Source organism: Rhinoderma darwinii, chromosome 3 (genome assembly GCF_050947455.1).
Source record: "Rhinoderma darwinii isolate aRhiDar2 chromosome 3, aRhiDar2.hap1, whole genome shotgun sequence".
In the NCBI taxonomy this organism is placed as follows: domain Eukaryota; kingdom Metazoa; phylum Chordata; class Amphibia; order Anura; family Rhinodermatidae; genus Rhinoderma; species Rhinoderma darwinii.
The window spans coordinates 25624118-25643327 of NC_134689.1; the positions used below are offsets into that span (position 1 = coordinate 25624118).

At 42.1% G+C, this 19210-nt stretch overlaps 1 protein-coding gene across 1 annotated transcript; it reads left to right on the forward strand.

The window, feature by feature from the left end:
• The first annotated feature begins 4223 nt into the window (after positions 1–4223).
• LOC142750928 (protein NDNF-like) lies at positions 4224–13389 on the forward strand. The gene is made up of 3 exons (XM_075859903.1): positions 4224–4413; positions 10803–10903; positions 11879–13389. Exons 1-3 carry the CDS (start codon positions 4238–4240, stop codon positions 13252–13254), a joined length of 1653 nt encoding a protein of 550 aa, XP_075716018.1. The 5' UTR covers positions 4224–4237; the 3' UTR covers positions 13255–13389.
• The last annotated feature ends 5821 nt before the right edge of the window (positions 13390–19210 follow it).

Below are 19210 nucleotides of genomic sequence, written 5' to 3' on the forward strand. Positions count from 1 at the left end.
TAATCTCGCGAGATTACACGTGGCTTGCTGGAATCTCACAAAAAAGATTCAGAAGTCTCAGGATTCTGAGTACACATGACGTCCAGGCTGGAGGTCATGTATATTCATTATCAGGACACTTGATTAACGTTAATGTCTGTGTATGTGGCTGCAGATCGTGTTCTAGTAAGAACGTGATGCTGCTGTGTAAATGAATGGAGAGAAGTGTATGACGCTGACTGGTCACTGATTGGTCAGCGTCATACACTCCTCTGTACAACGCCCACTAGGTCGAAAGTAAAAACACGCCCAGTTGGGCATTAAGAAACTCATTAGCATAAAGCTAAAAATTGCTAATAAAGTGGTTTAAAATAGATAGTTTTTCTAAATAAAAAGCATTACTGTCACCTACATTACAGCGCCGATCTCCTTATATAGGAGATAGGGCACTTATAATGTGGTGACAGAGTCTCTTTAATCTCACTTCATACATACTCCGTTAGGGGCCTCCGTTGCAGATCCGGCTTGGTTTACCGGAAACAATAGTGCAGCATGCTGCGCTATTGTGTCCGGTAAAATCACGGACACCCTTACGGAAACCTGGCGGAATCTATTAGAGTCAATGGGTTCCGTCGGCAACCGGCGGTGTCCATTGTGCAACGGAACCGTTGGTTCCGTTATTCCCCTGTTCTACTCCTCTGACGGAGCAGAACAACAGAAAAGTACAACGCAGGTGTGAACATAGCCTTAGTCTTTAATACTTCCTAATAAAAAATTATATTGGGAAACTACAGAGGAGTCTACTTAGAAAATAATTTTACATATAGAATTAATCGGCAGAAAAAAATATGTAACTTTGTAAATACTTACATGACTTAGAGTTAAAATCTTCAAATATTTCTCCTCATTCTGGAAAGTGTAGACTTTACACCTGGAAATAGGCAGTAATCTGCTATAGGAAAGAAAACTAACCCAAAACATCAGCTAAGCAGTTAGGGGTATGTCTGTCAACAAGCTTGTTGTCTGTTTCCAATAGCAACCAGCAGAATTGTGAATACAGCTCTAGGGCAGCAATACAGTCTGTAACTCAGTACTTATATTTTTATGAAGATTATAACTGTGATGTTCAAAGGTAGAAAAAAACTATAAAAGATCATGGTGTTCAACATGAGCCATTTTGACTGAAACTAACCACCTTACCCAGTTTCATCAGTGGGAATATCTTCCAACGCTAATACACTGTTCTATCAACTGCATCTCTAATAAACATACTCTGGCAAGCTCTGACAGAGCCATCGAAAGTGTTATAGGCCATGGGTGCGGCTGAAAATTGGCAGGTCGCCCCCTGTCACACCTGAGCTTCGTAATAAAAATATTTAATAAAAAGCATAATCGGAGCTGAAAGGCTGAATGGCGGCATGAACGTCTAGCTGCAAAGAATACATTCCTTTTCTTATCAGGAGCCTTTTGTTACATTGATGACTAACGAGATGGGCTTTTGATTTTCTCTCGGTTACCATGGCAACTGTATCTGCACAAAGAGAGCAAATAATATAATTGATCAAATTCTCAGAGAACGACACAAGAGCTTTATATTTTCTACCAGTAAAGCTAGACATAGATATGAATATTCACCTACTATACCCATATTGCTGTAAAATCGTCACCTGTATATATCTGTGTGCCCTTTAAGGCTGGGTTCACACAGAGTTTTTTGCCGAGTTTTTTTACGCGGAAACCGCGCCGCAAAGCTGGTAAAAAACGGCCCGAAAATGCCTCACATTGATTTCAATGGGAGGCGGAGGCATCTTTTTCCTGCGAGCGGTAAAACCGCCTCGCGGGAGAAAGAAGGGACATGCCCTATCTTTGGGCGTTTACGCCTCTGACCTTCCATTGACATCAATGGGAGGCAGAGAAAGCGTATTTCACTGCGTTTTATGCCCATGGCGTTCAATGGCCGCAGGCGAAAAACGCAGCGAAAAACACTGCGAAAAACGGCGTGCAGGCAGAGGAAAATCTGCCTCAAACTTCCAAACGGAATTTTGAGGCAGATTTTCCGCCTGCAAAAAACTCTGTGTGAACCCAGCCTAAGAACGAAAATTTAGATAATGTGAAAATTTGTAACATCTATCTGATAAGGAACATTACCACTGAAATAATATGAGTTATAAAAAATCACTTGCAATTATAATTCTATATGGCATCGTATTCTAGCAAACTATTAAAATTTCTATTCAGATGTTTTTCAAAAGTTGGGTAATAAAAAATATTGCTGCCATTTTAGTTTTTATACAGATTGTCATCCACCTTTCCTAGTCATTGAAATCGCAAATCCATTTAGTTACATCCCCCGTTCCTATGAGACTTCATAACTAGGCATATTTGCCATTCCATAGTTTGGGAAAGATAGGTGACAACCACTGAAGAAGACCTTATGATGGCTCTATTAACCTTATGAACAAAGCAGAACATTTTCTAGTGTAGACCATATTGGCAATATGCACGAAACAAATCACATTAGTTATAAGGCTTGTCCACTTTCGTCAATCCCTATATATTAGAAGGGTCCTCTGATGATAAGCTGATCACAAGGTGTATGGCAGCTGAGGCCTGTATCGATGAGCTATAATTTGTGTGGGAACCAAGCATCAAGTGTTAAATTGTCCTACAGCGCCACCCTAGATTAAATGTTCCCACTTTAAATAAATGGGCTTGGTTTTTAAAGCATTGACATACCATTTCTGGAAAGGGGCTCCTTGGGCCCATCAGAGTAAATGATTCTGTGGCCATTCTATCTATACATAACATGTAAACAACCACTTTTAATTGCATCATATCGATTGTTGTTATTGCATAAACAGGATAAATCATCAGTAAGATGGACCCTATTGGCAAGTGATTGGCTCCAAAGTCAGCTCCAAATGGTGGTTGTCTTCTGCTGGACCTTCGGGCTCATTATTGTTTTATAGTCGATAGAGAGTGCTCTGGTGGGCCACTCCAACCCTGTATTTATTCAAAATTCAGTACCAGGTTAGTTTTACACAGGTTGTCGAGGCAGGGGTGGTTTTTCATACAGATGGATAGGTCATCAGTATATGATCAGTGAGGGTCTGCTACCCATACTCCACACTGATCAGCTGTTCCAGCTGCCTCCGGAGGTTATGCAGTGTTTGATGCCAGAAGCAGAGTACTCCAGTCAGTATAGAGGCCGTTCTGCAGTACTGCATCTAATCCTATTCAAGTAAATAGGAGCAGAGCTGCAGTAACCCAGCATGGTTGCTATACAGTTCCAGCTTCCGGCACCGGCCACTGCATTTCTTCCGGTGCCCGGAGGCAGCCTGAACAGCTGATCAGTGCGGGGTCTGGGTGTCAGACCCCCACCGATCATATCGTGATGATCTATCTTATCCATCAGTATGAAAAACTGCCCCCTGTCTGAACAACCCCTTTAACTGGATTTGTTATTTACCATATATCCCAGACTGCTAGTAAAAACCTGAAACCAGAAAGAGCGCATGATCCCAAAACAGAGCAAAAAAGAGAGTGAAAGACACATTGCAGGGCAAGCAAGATAGGGCCATGGCTTGTTTATCCTTCATTACAAAATAGTGTAAGAGAGAAGGACATGATTAACCTTGGGCTAGTTCCTCGTTTTCTTGTTTGCTAAAATAAAATGAGCTGTGGAGTGGTAAAGCCCTCAGCAAGTTCATAGTACCAATGCTGAAGAAAGTGGGCAAGGCTAAGCTGGTACTCCATTGCTGTAAGCATGACATAAATCAGTTGTGTTCCTAGTTCTGGTTGCTCAGAGGTGTAACCAGGCTAATCAGGGGAGTGGTTTGGGTGGAGCCTATATCTGAAATAATCGCTGTTTCTAGAATTAAAACAGTTATTCATTATTGATGCTCCCAAAGGTTAGGCTGTCAGCTCTGATATATATTAATATGAAAACTACATATATAGTTCTTGCTTTCATCTGCATTATCCCAAGGCATTCTACTATGTTTGTGAATATCTAATGACAGTGTCTGCTGTTATTGTGCATAAATTATATATGGCAATGCTTTCTGCTTTATTCTACAGTACAAAACAATGTTATTCTAGTACCAGATGTAAAGAAATAAGCCCATCCCCATAATGCATTATAGTGTCCCTCAATACACAACACATATTTATTTTTTTCTAAAGACGTTCATAGCTAACATGTCATATTTCATTTCAGGGCAGAATAGCTGGTGTGCCAGCATCATACCCTAAAATCATGGAGAAAGGGATACTAGTCCTGTTTCTCTTTATCTACCCTTCGGAATATAGTCTTATGGGTTATGTGGCTAATGCATTGTCTCCAATGCATTCTAATCATTTGGCAGATATCAGAAAGCCGATTCCCGTGGGGAAAAGAGTGGATGGATTTCTACCCTTGGACAAGCCAGTCAGGTAAGCATTGTAAGCATACACTCATATATTCTTGTCTAGGGTTATAAGATGAGTCATTAAATGCCAAACACATGGTAAATGGTTACATCACAGTTATTTCAGACATATGATGTCAACTATTTGTCAAGTCAAGAAACAATAATCTCCATAGTCTGTTTAATACTAATGGGCTTTCTTGTAATGCAATTCTTCTAGGATCTACATTACATGTATTAAATTAAGAGATAAAACACTGCCCAATAAAACATGACCTCAAAATTCACTAACATTATTCCTTGTGCTTGCATACATTTCCTCCAGGTTCTTCAGTTTTTACTAAGACTTCACCAAGAACATCAAGATACATTTCTTGGTTTCCTATGGAATTGTCTGTAGTTTGTATGTCTGAGATTAGATTATGAGCCCCAGTGGGGGTTAATGTGACTATGTAACCATGCATGGCATTATAAAATCTTTCTGTCATAGTCTATACTAATATAAAATATTGCGTCTGCTCACGATGGCTTGACCACTTGACCCTCAATTGGACAATATGAGTTCTTGCCCATAGCAACCAAATACACTTCCAGTGAAGACCAAAACTAGGTTGTTTTTTATGGGGTATATGCTTGTGAGGTGGGCAATTTATAATTTTATGCATATTTTCTTACTGATTTACTTACTGATTTACTTACTTACAGCCATTGACACTGTGATAATTTCATGATAAGGAATACAAGAATACATGTAGTTCATAGATCTGTATTTAAAACGTAAGACTATCAGACATGTGACATATTCACTTAGAAAATGCGTAACAGGTATTTAGCACCCACAATGCACTGCTCTCTAGTATCTGAAAATTATCAGAATTTCACTAAGAAAGCATCATTTCATTCAAAATTAGCAAAAGATAAGTAAAGTAGTAAAACGTACAAAGAAAATGGGACTCCTAACAACCGTGCAAGACCTGACAGACCACCAAAGCATTCTCCATTAGATAAATGTACCTAACTAAAAGTAAATAGGGAAAAAAAGGAAGACAATTTGCACTAGAACATTAAAACTGGACATCTGAGGTGTGGCGTAAGGTTTTATGGACTGATGAGTCCAAATATGAGATCTTCAGAAGTACCGTAACAGAGGACAGAATGCCAATGAAGTAACAAAAGATTCTTCAAACATCTACAACATTTCTAGTTTTAGGACATATATATATATATATATATATATATATATATACAAAACCGTCTGGGAAACATTTGGGATAAAATCCATTCTTCAACAAGCAACCTTCAAGATGTACTCATCAACAAAGAAGCTGCAGGTCTTCTTGGTACATTGGACTGGCCACCTCAAGACCATTCCTCAACATCATCGAATATGTTTGGGATTACTTGGATAATGAGAAACAGAAAAAGGATCCAACTTCTTAGGGTGGCTTTAAATTCATTGATAATGAGTATGATTCAATAATTCGACCACTTGGTCAACCATAGCCCCTGATTGTGACGTGAGCATATATGGTAGTTATTCGATATTGCAATGAAGTGGAAACCATGGTCACATGGTAAAAAGGCATCGAGAAAAGTCGAACTTACCTGTTTCATTACAAAACCATCAAGGGATTGCATTTACACATAGCGATTTGCTAATCTTATGAGTAGTCATCTGTGAGTCTTTATATGTTATTCCAATCGTAATCGACTATTGTAATTAGTTGAAAATTACTGAATCGTACGCTTGTAAAACCATGCTAATATTGAGCTTTGGAGATATCGAAAAAAAATTAAAGTAAGTTTCCTGAAAAGAATGGAAGCTTTAATAAAGCCCATGAAATTGTCTATGATTTACATGCAGAGGTGTAACTTGTAGCTCCTGGGCCCTAGTGTGAAATCTGTAACACGCACCCCCCACCTACCATGTACCATTTATAGTAATAGTGTCTTCTATGATAGAGGCACTTTGGGCCATCAGGGCCCAAGTGCGACTGATACCGGTGTACCCTCTTTACAGCTAAGCCTGGTCTTCATGGATAGCCTATTGATTTTTTTTTGATTTTTTTTTATGGGAACTGTGTAATGCTTTATTTCCCCTGTGGGGGTGCTGCAGTGAAATTGAACACTTGCTGCCAGATTCCACACAGGTGATAGCTGATCGCTGGGGTCCCAGAATCAGGGCACCCTATGATCAGCATATAGTTAGGAGACACCTTTAAAAAACAGGGATTGTCCAAAGCTGACATATAAAGCTGTTTAGTCAGGAAGATCTAGTATAGGTCAGAGACTTGTCCTTGGATGTAGCCACCATGGTAAGGAAAATAAAATAAAAGGTTTATATTTCAAATTTACTTTTTTTTTCATTTCACAACTAAGCAGAACCTGTAGACTTCACTAAAAAAAAAAGAATAATTTTTTGGGTGGGTATAATCATAATTGGAAACCCCCTTTAAGGGGTTATCAGGTCGTAAAGTAAAAGGGCATACATTTATCAAGATATTTTTGTGTATATATATATATATATATATATATATATATATATATAAAACTTTGTACAATAATTCTATCACTGTAATGTGAAGGGTTTATTGTGGCCGCAAGAGCACCCAAGGAGGCTACTGGCAGTTTTACCTGCAATGAACTCCTCAGCACTGGGTGGGTTTATTGTCAGAACCACATGAAGACTCCCGTCATAGTCTCCTAGACATAACTCAGTCTTGTCCTTATATTACCTTACACTGGATAAGGTGGATGTAATGAGTAATACGACTGCTCTGTCTCTCTACATAGTAACTGTGTAGACAGATAAAGACAAATCACTTTATTACTCACAGGTACTTGGCATGCATTGTGAAATTGATTTCTTATGATAATTTGTGCTTAGCTGGCTCAAGGATCTTAGGGCACATGATCAGGGCTCAATCGGTCTTAAAGGGGACTTTACTGCAAATTTTCACATATGTTAAAGATATGGTACATTTATTTATGCACTGTGCCTTTAAACGGTGTGCTGTTTATGTTGCTTTTACACCCTAGTCGGCGTTCCTCAGGAGGAGTGGCCTGTTAGACCTGTTGTTCTTCTATATTGTTTATTGCACTGTAACGTTATTTCTGTTTATGGCAGGTGATACGGAATGGTGGTTGGCTAAATTGCTTGGCGTGGGGATGTCTTACTTGGACGCTATCTTGGCTAAATTTACGCTGCACCATGATAGAGCCAGGACTTTACAGCGTGTCTAGACCGCGTCCTGATGCTGGGGTGGGGGGGGGGGGGTTTCTTGTATGTAACGGCTGTCTTTCCACCAAGCTGTGTTCAGGGTCAAGAAGAGGAACCTGGCTATAGCGAGAGCTGCTGTGAGAGGAGCTGGGGAGTGATCTGTGGAGCTAATGTGTAAGCTACAGGCACTGACGTTGGGCCTAAGTCTGAATACTTGAGCGTGTTGCGGGTGATGGGCAGGAGCCTCCCCATGGTGTGCAAGTGTCGTGTGAGCGGTGGTGGGTGTGGGGCAGGAGTCTGAGGCAAGTGTAAGCCAGCGAGTACAGAGCAGCCAGTTATGGCCAAGTAGGCCTGAAATTGCTGGACCATCCCCTGTATCAGGGAAGAGCCAGACAACCATCATCCACCAGCCTGACTCTGCCTCTCATATTAAGTGTTTTGGATTCTTCTGTGGCTGTGTGTACCATAAACACTGGCTTAGTAAAGTTCAGTTGCTGCAAAATCTCCTGGTATCCTTTTTATCTTTTCCACTACACCTTTGCCAGGGTCATGCACCACCCAGGTTCGATCCATACAGGATAAAGCCGGTTGTTATGATTCTCATTGGAGAAGGGAATCCTCTAACCTGCAGTCGGGTGGCAGGCCCACTGTAGCGGGGGAACTTGTAGCAGAGCCAGGAACGTAGCCAGGGGTCCCCAATGGATTAGCAGTCCAGAAGAAGCAAGCCGTAGGCCAGGAGTCAATACCAGGAGTAGAACTACACGAAACAGGCGACGCGACAGGAGCATATTCCAGGAACAAGGCCAAGGTCAAGGTCAGGATTCGAGTGAGGACCAGAGTCACAGTAGCCAAACAGAGAATGCGCATTGATCTGCAGTCAAGGGTCCCAAGCCAGCTCCTCCTTTTAATACCTGGACTGACGTCATCAATGGGTGCCTGTAGTAATGGCGAGCTAATGCGGCTGCCGGATAGGAGCAGAGAAATGCAGCATCACTAGAGCACAAACAGCAAAGGAGAAGTCGTCCAATTGCCTAGCATTCAGACACGCTTGTTGCTGGGGCCGGGCAAAGTGAGTAACACCACGCTTTCTTGGGATAACATGCTGTAAAATATGATTGTGGGAAAATCCCTTGAAAGGTACCCGTCGCAGGTTATTTGGGCCCTTGGGGTTAACAGATCTACGGTGTATGCAAATCCATTACTCTGGGCAAGCACCCTGTCTATCCCACCTTCTTACCCCAATCTCTTCTGCCGCACAGCTTATAGTGCAAGCCAAAGTGTCCAACGATGCAGGCTACATTAGCCCCCAGTAATTACAGTAACCGTGCCCCCTAACAATGGCAGCCATGGTGCCACTTGCCCCCTTGTAGTCGCAGCCACAGTGCCAACTGTCTGTGGCTTACTGCCACGCAAGAACCAACATGCAATTTCATAAAATCATGCCCCAGAAACATTGATGTAACTTTATGGGAACATAGTTAAGCATTTCTACTGACATAACAAAACTTTAATACAAATTTGTACATATTTCTTGCATGTATTTTAGCACAAATATCTTTTTAGCAGCTTCCCAGACGCCGTTTCCAAGATTCGATCATTTTGTATTTTTAACTGAGAAATTCTATGGAAGATTTGCCAAGTCACGTTCACAGCTCCCATCACTGTGCCCCATGTCACACACAGGGATGAGGTTTTCATGTGATAAAGAGTTCACTGTCAGGGCTGTGTTAGAACAAAGTTTACTCACTTGTTCCAAGTAACCGAATACAAACAAATAGGGAAAAATAGCCAAGTCGACTTAACTGCTTGGTGAATCTCACTTCACCATGTTTATTATTCCCTTACAGAGGAATTTATGCCGATTCCCTCTTGTGCATAAAAAATGACTGCTCTTATTGAGGTCTAAGTATGCAGACCTTCCTTGGTTTAAATAGATACTGGCTGGGGGCTCCATTGATCACTAGAACGGGGGTCCTGAGCCCCCAATTCCTCCTCACTGCAAAACCACAGAGAGTGGAGTTACGAATGGAGCAGCGGACAAGCATGTGTCGCTCTATTCAAAGTCTGTGGGACTGTGTAAGACAACTGAGCACAACGCCCCGAAGATCCCCCTAGTGTTGGGCAGGGCATTTGTATAAATGGAACTCCTAATACTATAAAGATATATTAAAAAAATTAATTTGCACAGAATTATGGTACCAAAAAATTATGTTTTAAGGGTGGACATTCACTTGAAGCTTATATCTGCATGGCATTGCCATTATTACATCCCATTTACTCATTGTGTGTTTGGCTCTAATCACTTTTGACTCAGTGGTTTTGTGAAATTTCCACCAGGACAACCCAATATAATAGGCCTTCTCCAGTGGTAGGGGCCATTGTGTTGCTGTGTAGCATGGACCTTGGTCAAGACATCTCTGGGTTCATATGTCATGAAAAAATGGTGGAATTGTACCAGTCAAACCACAATTGTAATGCATATTTTCCCTGCAGTATTGCCATCCCTCGAGCGTACAGTAAGTCAATACAGTCCCAGAACGGTAGGGTTATTGGGGTCCAGAAGCACCAAGAGCAAAGTCATAGCTAGACTTTCTTGCCCTACCCCTATATCTAAATACCCTGTGTGTTTTTGTGCCCCACTGGTACCCAGCAACAGGTGCACATACTCCGCCACACATATCCCCTAGCTGCGCTGCTGACCAAGAGTCTCAAACTTTCCCTCAAAGATCTAGGAGGGTTTATAGTTATCTGAACTGCCTTACCTGTGATGGACTTAGCTACTAGCAAGTAGACAAATTAGTTTCCATTAAACCAGTAGCCGGAGCTAAGCTTGGCACACTTCCTTGTGTGGTACTGTGGTGTCACTAGTCCCAGGTAAAAGTGTAATGAAACTCTCGGGTCAAGGCATATCAACATTTCTTGACCACCAAGGATCAAATCGCCTTATGGTACAGGGGTCAGACCATAATGATTCAGTTCACAAAGAGTCCACATCCACTGTGAACAGCTTTTACATCTTGTACTTTTATTTTAAGGATCTGTGCGACTCTATCTTTTGTTGCATTTGAATGTTTTTATACATAATTTTGTAGCTGTCAAAAATAACCATCAATATGTCATATAATATATTAAATATAAGAGGGTCTGAAGTCATCTATTCCATTCACCATTGTACCTTCCCTTTTCTTCCGCAGGTATTACTTTACAGTGAACAAAAGTCAAAGTGCAGTAACTATAAGAGTGACTCCTTGCGAATCGCCTATCCTGTGGACACTGTCTGTCCTCCACACTCAGGGTATGATGTAATAACTAATGATAATGTTATACAAACAGGGCATTTAGATTGGCACATATTAGCATGTACCAGTATGTGATGGAGATGTGCACGCTGGCATTAGAAGCAATGTTCACCATCCTAACACATTGTATGTGGTGGGCCATGAGGAAACCAAAATACCAGCACAGTAAATGTGCTCTTAATAATCCAACGTAAAGAGAGAGAGAGAGAGAGTCCTCACACCAGACCCCATGACTGTTTTCAATGACAGTCGCCCAGTTCTCTCTGTCCCTATCTGGCAAAGGGCGGGAAGGGGAAGCTGAATGACATCATATCATCTTCCTGTAAGGGATCCAGGACACAGCAGACATTACTTATGATGGAGGAGGTGAGTACCACTGGACACCAGATATCAAACTCTCTACCACCCTAGACCAACAGGGAAATGGGCATTTACTCCTCCATTACCCTAGATCACCAGGGAAGAAAGAATTTAACCCTCCAATACCATATACTACCAAGGAAGCAGAAATTACCCCTATATTACTATAGATAACTGGGGCAGCAAGGCTTAACCCATCTACTACCCTGGACCACCAGCGAAGCAGGCATTAAACCCTCCACCCCTTAGACTACCATGGAAGCAGGCACTAACTTTTTAATTAACTTTTTCGCTATCCTAGGCCATCGAGGAAGCTTGCATTAACCCCTCCACTTCTCTAGACCACCAGGGAAGTCTAAAGTTGGTCTAAAATATTATTTCCTCTTGTTTACACTAGGGTGCATCTTATAGTTAAAATAATATGGTAATTTTGAACTTTTTGGTCTTGTGATATAGAAAAATGGGTGCTTTTAAACTATTTGCAAGACAATCAGAAGTATGTACAGTTTATCTTCACTATTTACAGTGAAACTTGTAATGGAGATAAATGACAAATATAAAGAATACATAATTCCATACATCCTTTATAAGAACTATTCTTTTTTTTCTAGATTATTCTGAGCATCTTATTCCCCAAAAAAAGTATCATCACAGGGGACCTCAGAGAATATTTTCTTTTAAAGGAAATGGGGAAGAATCCTTCTCATCGATAGTGACTTCAGATGGCTATTATTTTCTTGACTTAATGTCACTTGAGTCTGACACAAGCTTCCAAGTCCTTGTCTGGAAGCAAGGGGATGAATCAGTCCCATGGCCTACACTCCCTCAGGATCCTCGGGTAGAAGTCCTTTCGGTGGAGGAAAACAAAGTTGACCTCTCTTGGAAACCGAGCTTGGCACTCACGGAGGTTGAGCTTGAGTACTGCTTGTTTATCAATGGGAAACATAACTACAAGACACTGTGTGCCACTGAGCTTGATACACAGAATGAACTTCAATATCATCAAGGTGATTTAAATTCGAAAGGAAAGAAATCACTGAATATCATTACAGAAAAGTCCAAAAGCAAAGTATATTCCTACCCAAAGTCCTATAAGAATTTGAGGGTTCCAGGCATGGTGGGGGATGATAACTTTTTATCTTCTAAAACCTTGGCTGCAGGTCAAAGAATGTGTTTGGGGACTTCCCTTAATGCTACGATATATGGTCTAAAGCCTAAAAGTCTTTACTACTTTGATGTGTTTGCTGTGAATCCTAAGGATGGAACTAGTGTGGCTTACACTGGTACTTTTGCTGAGACCAAACCCAAACCAAAATCCCAAATACCAAAACTTCCTGATGAAGAAATGGTGAACATTTTTCTAAAACGTAAAGGTATTAAAATAATGAGCATTAGTCCATCTACTCGTGGACTAAAATGGCTCTTTGTCCATTCTTGCCTCCATAAAGCTCATATACAAATCATGGTAAATGGTCAAATTGAAGTTTCTAGAAGTGTTCAAGGAGCCCACAATTTCAAACTTCTTGGAAGTCCAAAGGATAACTTTATCATCAGCTTAAAATCAAGTAAAGGAGGTCCAGGCTTAGTGAAGCTCTTCACAACCACTGCACACAGTCATTTGCCATTTTCCAACTTACCTCCTGACATCAACCTATCTTTGACTAAGAGATCATGCTCTTCTGCCACATTGACCTGGACTGGAAGTAGTCCTAGAGACAAGTATTGTGTCTATGCCAGGCACCTAGAGCATCATTTGGATTTGAAGCTGATACACAAACATCAGAACAGCTGTCTAAATACTAATTCCAGGTCCCGGTCCGAGAAGGTGGTTTGCCGACAGGCTGGAAGTCAAACCACTTTAGAAGAGCATATCACAGATTTGAAACCTGGTAAAGCCTATCTCATAGACCTGTACTTTATTGGCCTGAATAACAACACAATAAAGTTCCCAAGTCAGGTCGTAAAGACCCAAGAATGGTGTACTTGAGTTGAATAAAAGGACATCTGACCTCGAGAACATTGCAGGCTACAAGCTCACTTGTTAATTTGTTGTAAAGATATTAATGGCAATTACTGAATACATTCCTATTCTGTGGAAAGATGGTGGACATCACTGACCAATTTTATCTCCACCTCCTAATTGTTAAAATATGAACTATATATTTTCAATAATAATAATATCAGCTTTGTGGTGGATTCTGCTGAGTTAAGACAATGAAGAGCATCGAATGCCCAGATTTATTGCATGCATAACTTAAAGGCAGGTTGGGAACATACGTCGATTCCTTAAAGGGGTGTTGTGAGAATCCAAAGTTGTCACCTATCCACAGGATAGGGGGACCCAAACACTGGAACCTCCACTGATCGTGAGAACAGGGCTCCCAAACCCCTTGTTTCTCCTTAATGCACCTCCTGCAGTGAGGAGGAGCCTGAATGGAGCGGAGGTCGAGCATGCGTCTGCCGCTCCATTTAATGTACAGTATATAAAAATTATGAAAACAGCAGAACAAGGAGGAAAATGGGGGGAATCGGACACCCGTTCTTGTGATCGGTGGGGGTTCTATTGGTGGGGCCGCCAGCGATCAGACAATTATCACCTATCTTGTGTATAGGTGATAATTTTTGGTTTTGGTACAACCCATTTAAAGAGAACCTTTCACCTCCCCAAACATCTGCAGCTGAGTGCAGCACGTTATAGGAAAGGCTTCACAAACCCTGTCTCACGTAAAATTATTTTTCTAACTCCCTCCGTTATTTACATATCGGTGCCGTTATATTTCACGTCCGATATGTAAATAAGCCTCCGAACAGTCAATGGGGCATTTCTAGCTAACTAGCTAGTGCTGTGTTTTCTCCCACGAGAACACACACAGACTTGGTGTTTGTGCCGCAGATGGCGTGCGCGCGCCCTCACGCATGCGTGCACGGCCGTTCGCTCGCACATCGACGTCACCACTCCCGCCACCACAGAACGTGAAGAGACGAGGAGGAGAAGCAGAGACGAGGAGAAGAAGCAGAGACGAGGAGAAGAAGCAGAGACTAGGAGAAGAGACGAGGAGATCTACTTAGCGAACGGTCGTGTGCGCACGCGTGCACGTGCGCGCCCACTCTATCTTCAGCACAACCACCAAGTCTGTGTGTGTTCTCACGGGAGAGAACACAGCGCTAGCGGCCCTGACACTGTCCGCATCTGATTGGACAGTGTCAGAGCGGAGACATCACGCCCCCTTGCCTTTTAGTTAGTTAGAAACACCCCACTGACTGTTCAGGGGCTTATTTACATATCGGGCGCCAAATATAACAGCACCGATATGTAAATAACGGAGGGAGTTAGAAAAATAATTTTATGTGAGACAGGGTTTGTGAAGCCTTTCCTATAACATACTACACTCAGCTGCACAAGTTTGGGGAAGATGAAAGGTTCTCTTTAAGGCTATGTTCACACAGAGTATTTTGGGGGAGGAATATCTGCCTCAAAATTCCATTTGGAACTTTGAGGCAGATATTTCTCTCCCTGCACGCCGATTTTCGCGGCAATTATCGCGCCGTTTTTCACCCGCGGCCATTGAGCGCCGCGGGCATAAAACAGCGAGAAATACGCTTTCTCCTGCCTCCCATTGAAGTCAATGGGAGGTCGGAGGCGGAAGCGCCCGAATATAGGGCATGTCGCTTCTTTTTCCCGCGAGGCAGTTTTACTGCTCGCGGGAAAAAGACGCCGACGCCTCCCATTGAAATCAATGGGAGGCGTTCTCGGGCCGTTTCTGCCGAGTTTTGCGACGCGGTATCCGCGTCAAAAAACTCGGCAAAATACCCCGTGTGAACATAGCCTAAAGGAGTTGTCTGGTTTAGAGAACCCATATTTTTTTTTTTTACACTGTTTGATAATTCGGAGTTAATATAGGGGTTTACACCTTTTGCCAGGGCAAAGAGCAGGTGCAAAGAGCGTTTCTATCTCTGGAGGAAACAATGTGTTCATGCATTACAAAGACAGCACATTGATTTCAATGGGCTGCATGCAATGCGTAATTTCCCCTGTGATGGTGCTGCCATGTTCCCCCACAGATTACAACTAATCACAGGGGCTCCCAGGTGCGGGATAACCTGTGATCAGCTTATTTTTGTGTGGAACACTTCTAACAAAAAAACAAAACAGACAATCCCTTTAAAACTAATGTATCACCAATGTTTATTTTTACTAATCAAAACCAAACAGTGATACGTATTATATTTTTTTTTAAATCTGTTTTTGATTGGAGATTTTTTATATTCTATTTTATGTGCATGGATTATGGGACAGCCATCTTGCCTGAGCTGCTGTTAAAGGGGTTTTCCAGGGATACAAAATGTTTGTATTAATACACTATGACAAAATTAAGTAAACTTCCTAATATACATTGTGTCAAAAATTCAGAACACATTTGTTCCTATTCCCCCTACCTCTGGCCAGCCGGAAGTTCTGCTTTTCATCCTAGTATATTTTTGATTCGACACCCGCTGGTGCAGACAGACCTGTGTCGATACCTCACTGAGTATCGACACAGGTCTGGCATTGAAGTATAAGCAAAGAATGAACGGGGTGGGCATTGAGGAGGCTGTGGATCAATAGGATGCCTCAAACCCGGGTATATGTCTGAAGTCTAAGGTTTGAGGCATCCTATTGGTCCACAGCCTCCTCAATGCCCGCCCCGTTCAATCCTTTGCTTACGCCTCAATGCACGCCCCATTTTCTTTGTTTTCATGAAATTCCTCAGTGCTTTCGCTGCCTGTCCCTGGAAAACCCCTTTAACAGCATTTAGATATATGATCTACAGCAGCCACATGGACCATAGAAAACAATAGTCTGAAGCTGACCTATTGACTTTTATAACAGAGTTTTCTAGGCATGTTCTGTGACCTGTGCAGAGGTCATTGTGCAGGGAGGGGAGGCGGGGAGCTGTGTCCATCACAGTCAATGGTAGATCCTGTGTTATCTATATAGAGGTGTTACCATTCATTGTATTCCTGCCTGTGATAATGAGATGACTGCTGAGAAGTGATCTCTACAGAACAGGAAGGATCAGTCCATGGTGAGGCTCAGTGGCCAGAGGGAAAACTGCAAGATTGTAGGATTATTTTACAATATAGAGAAACATAGAAAATGTTTAAAAAAATCACCTAAAATTCTTTAAAAATATGTTTAACATAAAAGCTTGATTTAAACAATAAATAATTTTCTAATGACACATCAACACACTGGAAAAAATGTTTGTTACTTCACCTTTTCAATGATATGTTAGGGTTACAGATGGCAAATTACTGTAAATAATGTATGATACTTGTACGGCATGTTACAATATACTGAAAAGAAATGTACATTGTTGACTTCATTACTATATTATTATACTTAGTGTTTTATTTATATATCATTAATATGTTCTGTCTAATCAGAAAATGTTATTCATACACAAGCAGAACATATAAGCTATAAGGAGATGCCTCAAATCTTTTCACACCATCCTTAAGGAGTCTCGGGAAACCCTAAAATAAAGCTGAAATACCATAGCAACTTACATTAAAATCTTAATACTCTCTCCATTATAGATTGGGTCACATATAGATGCCCCTAATAGATATATGTAGGATATGTCTGTAGAGTTTTATGTACATAATCCAGCAACATAGATGAATTATAAAGGAAAGAAGACATAGCTCTGTATTAGATGCCCTAATAGCACTAACCTAGTGTTTGCCATAGCACCCCCAGAACAGCATCATGAAGTCTCTATTGTGGGGGAAAGGGGGAGCAAAAGTTAGTAACAGAAAGTAGCCATGAATCATCGGGTGACTCCTCTCAGCCAATGAGCTGAGGGGGATATATTAATTTGCATACAGTGATTTACCTTTTGGGTAATATCAGAAATAATATCCCGTATAGTAAACTTTTATTTAAAGCCCATTTGTATATTACCAAAGAGCCTATTTGAGAATTTACAGGTTAAGCTAAAAAATAACATACAACATGATACTATAATATGCAATGAATAATCATATTACACCCACATGGGGTTTTTCCTGTGCTCACATGTTTTTTGGCATGGTACCCGTAACAAAGAATATTATTTTATTTTTATGTTCTTTTTGTTGAACTATATGCACAAAGTGAAAAATAAAAATAAATATATACAATACCAAAATAGATTTTTAGGCTTAGGCGGGATTCACACGACCGGGTCGGGTCCGAGCCCGAGTGCCGGCCGGTAAAATCGGCCATTCTGCCCGGCCGGTTTGCATAAAGTTATGCATCCGTGCCGGGCCGGGCAGATCCGGACAGTGACATCAGCGGCAGCTCCTGAAGGGGAATCCCCATGTGTTCGGGGATTCCGCTTCAGGAGTTTCCCCTGATGTCACTGCCCAGATATGGACAGAGACATCAAGCGCTCTGTCCAGGAGCGGAATCCCCGAACACACGGGGATTCCGCTCCTTCAAGGAGCTAAAGTGCGGCTAGCACATAGCAGAGCGGGGAGATACCTCCCCGCTCTGCTATAGTGGCGTCGCTGCAGTAGTAGCAGCCGCTGCTACTAGCGGCGCCATCTAAGGTGTCGCCGAGCCAGGGTGCTTTTAACAAGCAGGGGAAGGGAGCCAGCGCAGCGCTCCCTTCCACCTGCTGTACACCCCGGCCCTGCAACAGTGTGCAGCGATGCCATTCGTCAGAATGGCATCAACTCCTCCTCCTCACATGCACTCTGCGCTGTGAGGAGGAGGAGATAGAGCGCAAGCGCCGGGAAACCCGGCCATCACTCGGAACACATTCCGGTGATGGCCGTGTAATACCCGGCCCCATAGACTTCTATGGGAGCCGGGCGGCCGGGTGTCCGGGCAAAGATAGAGCATGTCCTATTTTTTGACGGCCGGATTTTCCGGCCGTCAAAAAATCGGTCGTGTGAATAGCCCCATTAGGGGTCTATCATTCCTAATGCAGCCGGGTGCCGGCCGATTTATGAACGGCCGGCACCCGGACGGGAAACCCTGCCGTGTGAATGAGGCCTTATTGTTGAAATCAATCCGTCTGTTATCCTATGCAACCCTAACGTGAAGCTTCACCTTTTATTGGCATTGCCTATAGAGACAACCGATTTACACTCCAACAACGTCGTAATACATCTACATGACGTTTTATGCTAATTTCCCTTGCTTTCTTCTATGTTCTAGGACGGGTTCCCACGGATAAGTTGCGTAAAAACTGCGCAGCGTATCCGACCTGGAACCCGCAGCACCTTTCGTCTGAAAAATTGCGGTTTTTCGAACGGAATTTCCGCTGCGGAAAAAAGCGCTAGGGAGAAAAAAGAAACGATCATACTTACCCCCTCCCTCTTCTCTGGGTATAGTCCAGCCTTCCTGGATGACGTTGCAGGCCATGTGACGTTGCAGCCTGTGATTAGCTGCAGCGGTCACATGGGATGCAAGGTCATCCGAGAAGGTCAGACTGCAGGAAGAAGGAGGGCGTTCTGGGTAAGTAAGGATTTGAATCCCTATTGAAATCAATCTGAAAAACCTGAAACAGAAAAGCAACGAAAACGCAGCATAAATTTACATGCTGCGAATTAAAATTTCACACTGCGGTCAATTTATCAACGTTTACAATGCGGTTTTTTTTCGGCATCGTGGGCATAAGAGATTTTCCAGATCTCATCCACTTTGCAGCTACAGTAAATGTTGCCCAATTTCCACACAGAATTCTTTTGCGGATATTCTGCAGCGTTTACGGCCTTAGTGTTTCTACTTGGAAAACGTCAGCAAGTAGGTTGACATCTGCTGACAGATATCTGGCCTTAGATATGAGCCTTTTTTTTAAGTGTATTCTTCTAACAACCTAATAATACAAAGACAGCACAACTGTCTCCTCTTCAGGAAATCAAGTGGACAGGGTAAAAAAAAAAATATACATTTTACTATGTTCCTTATT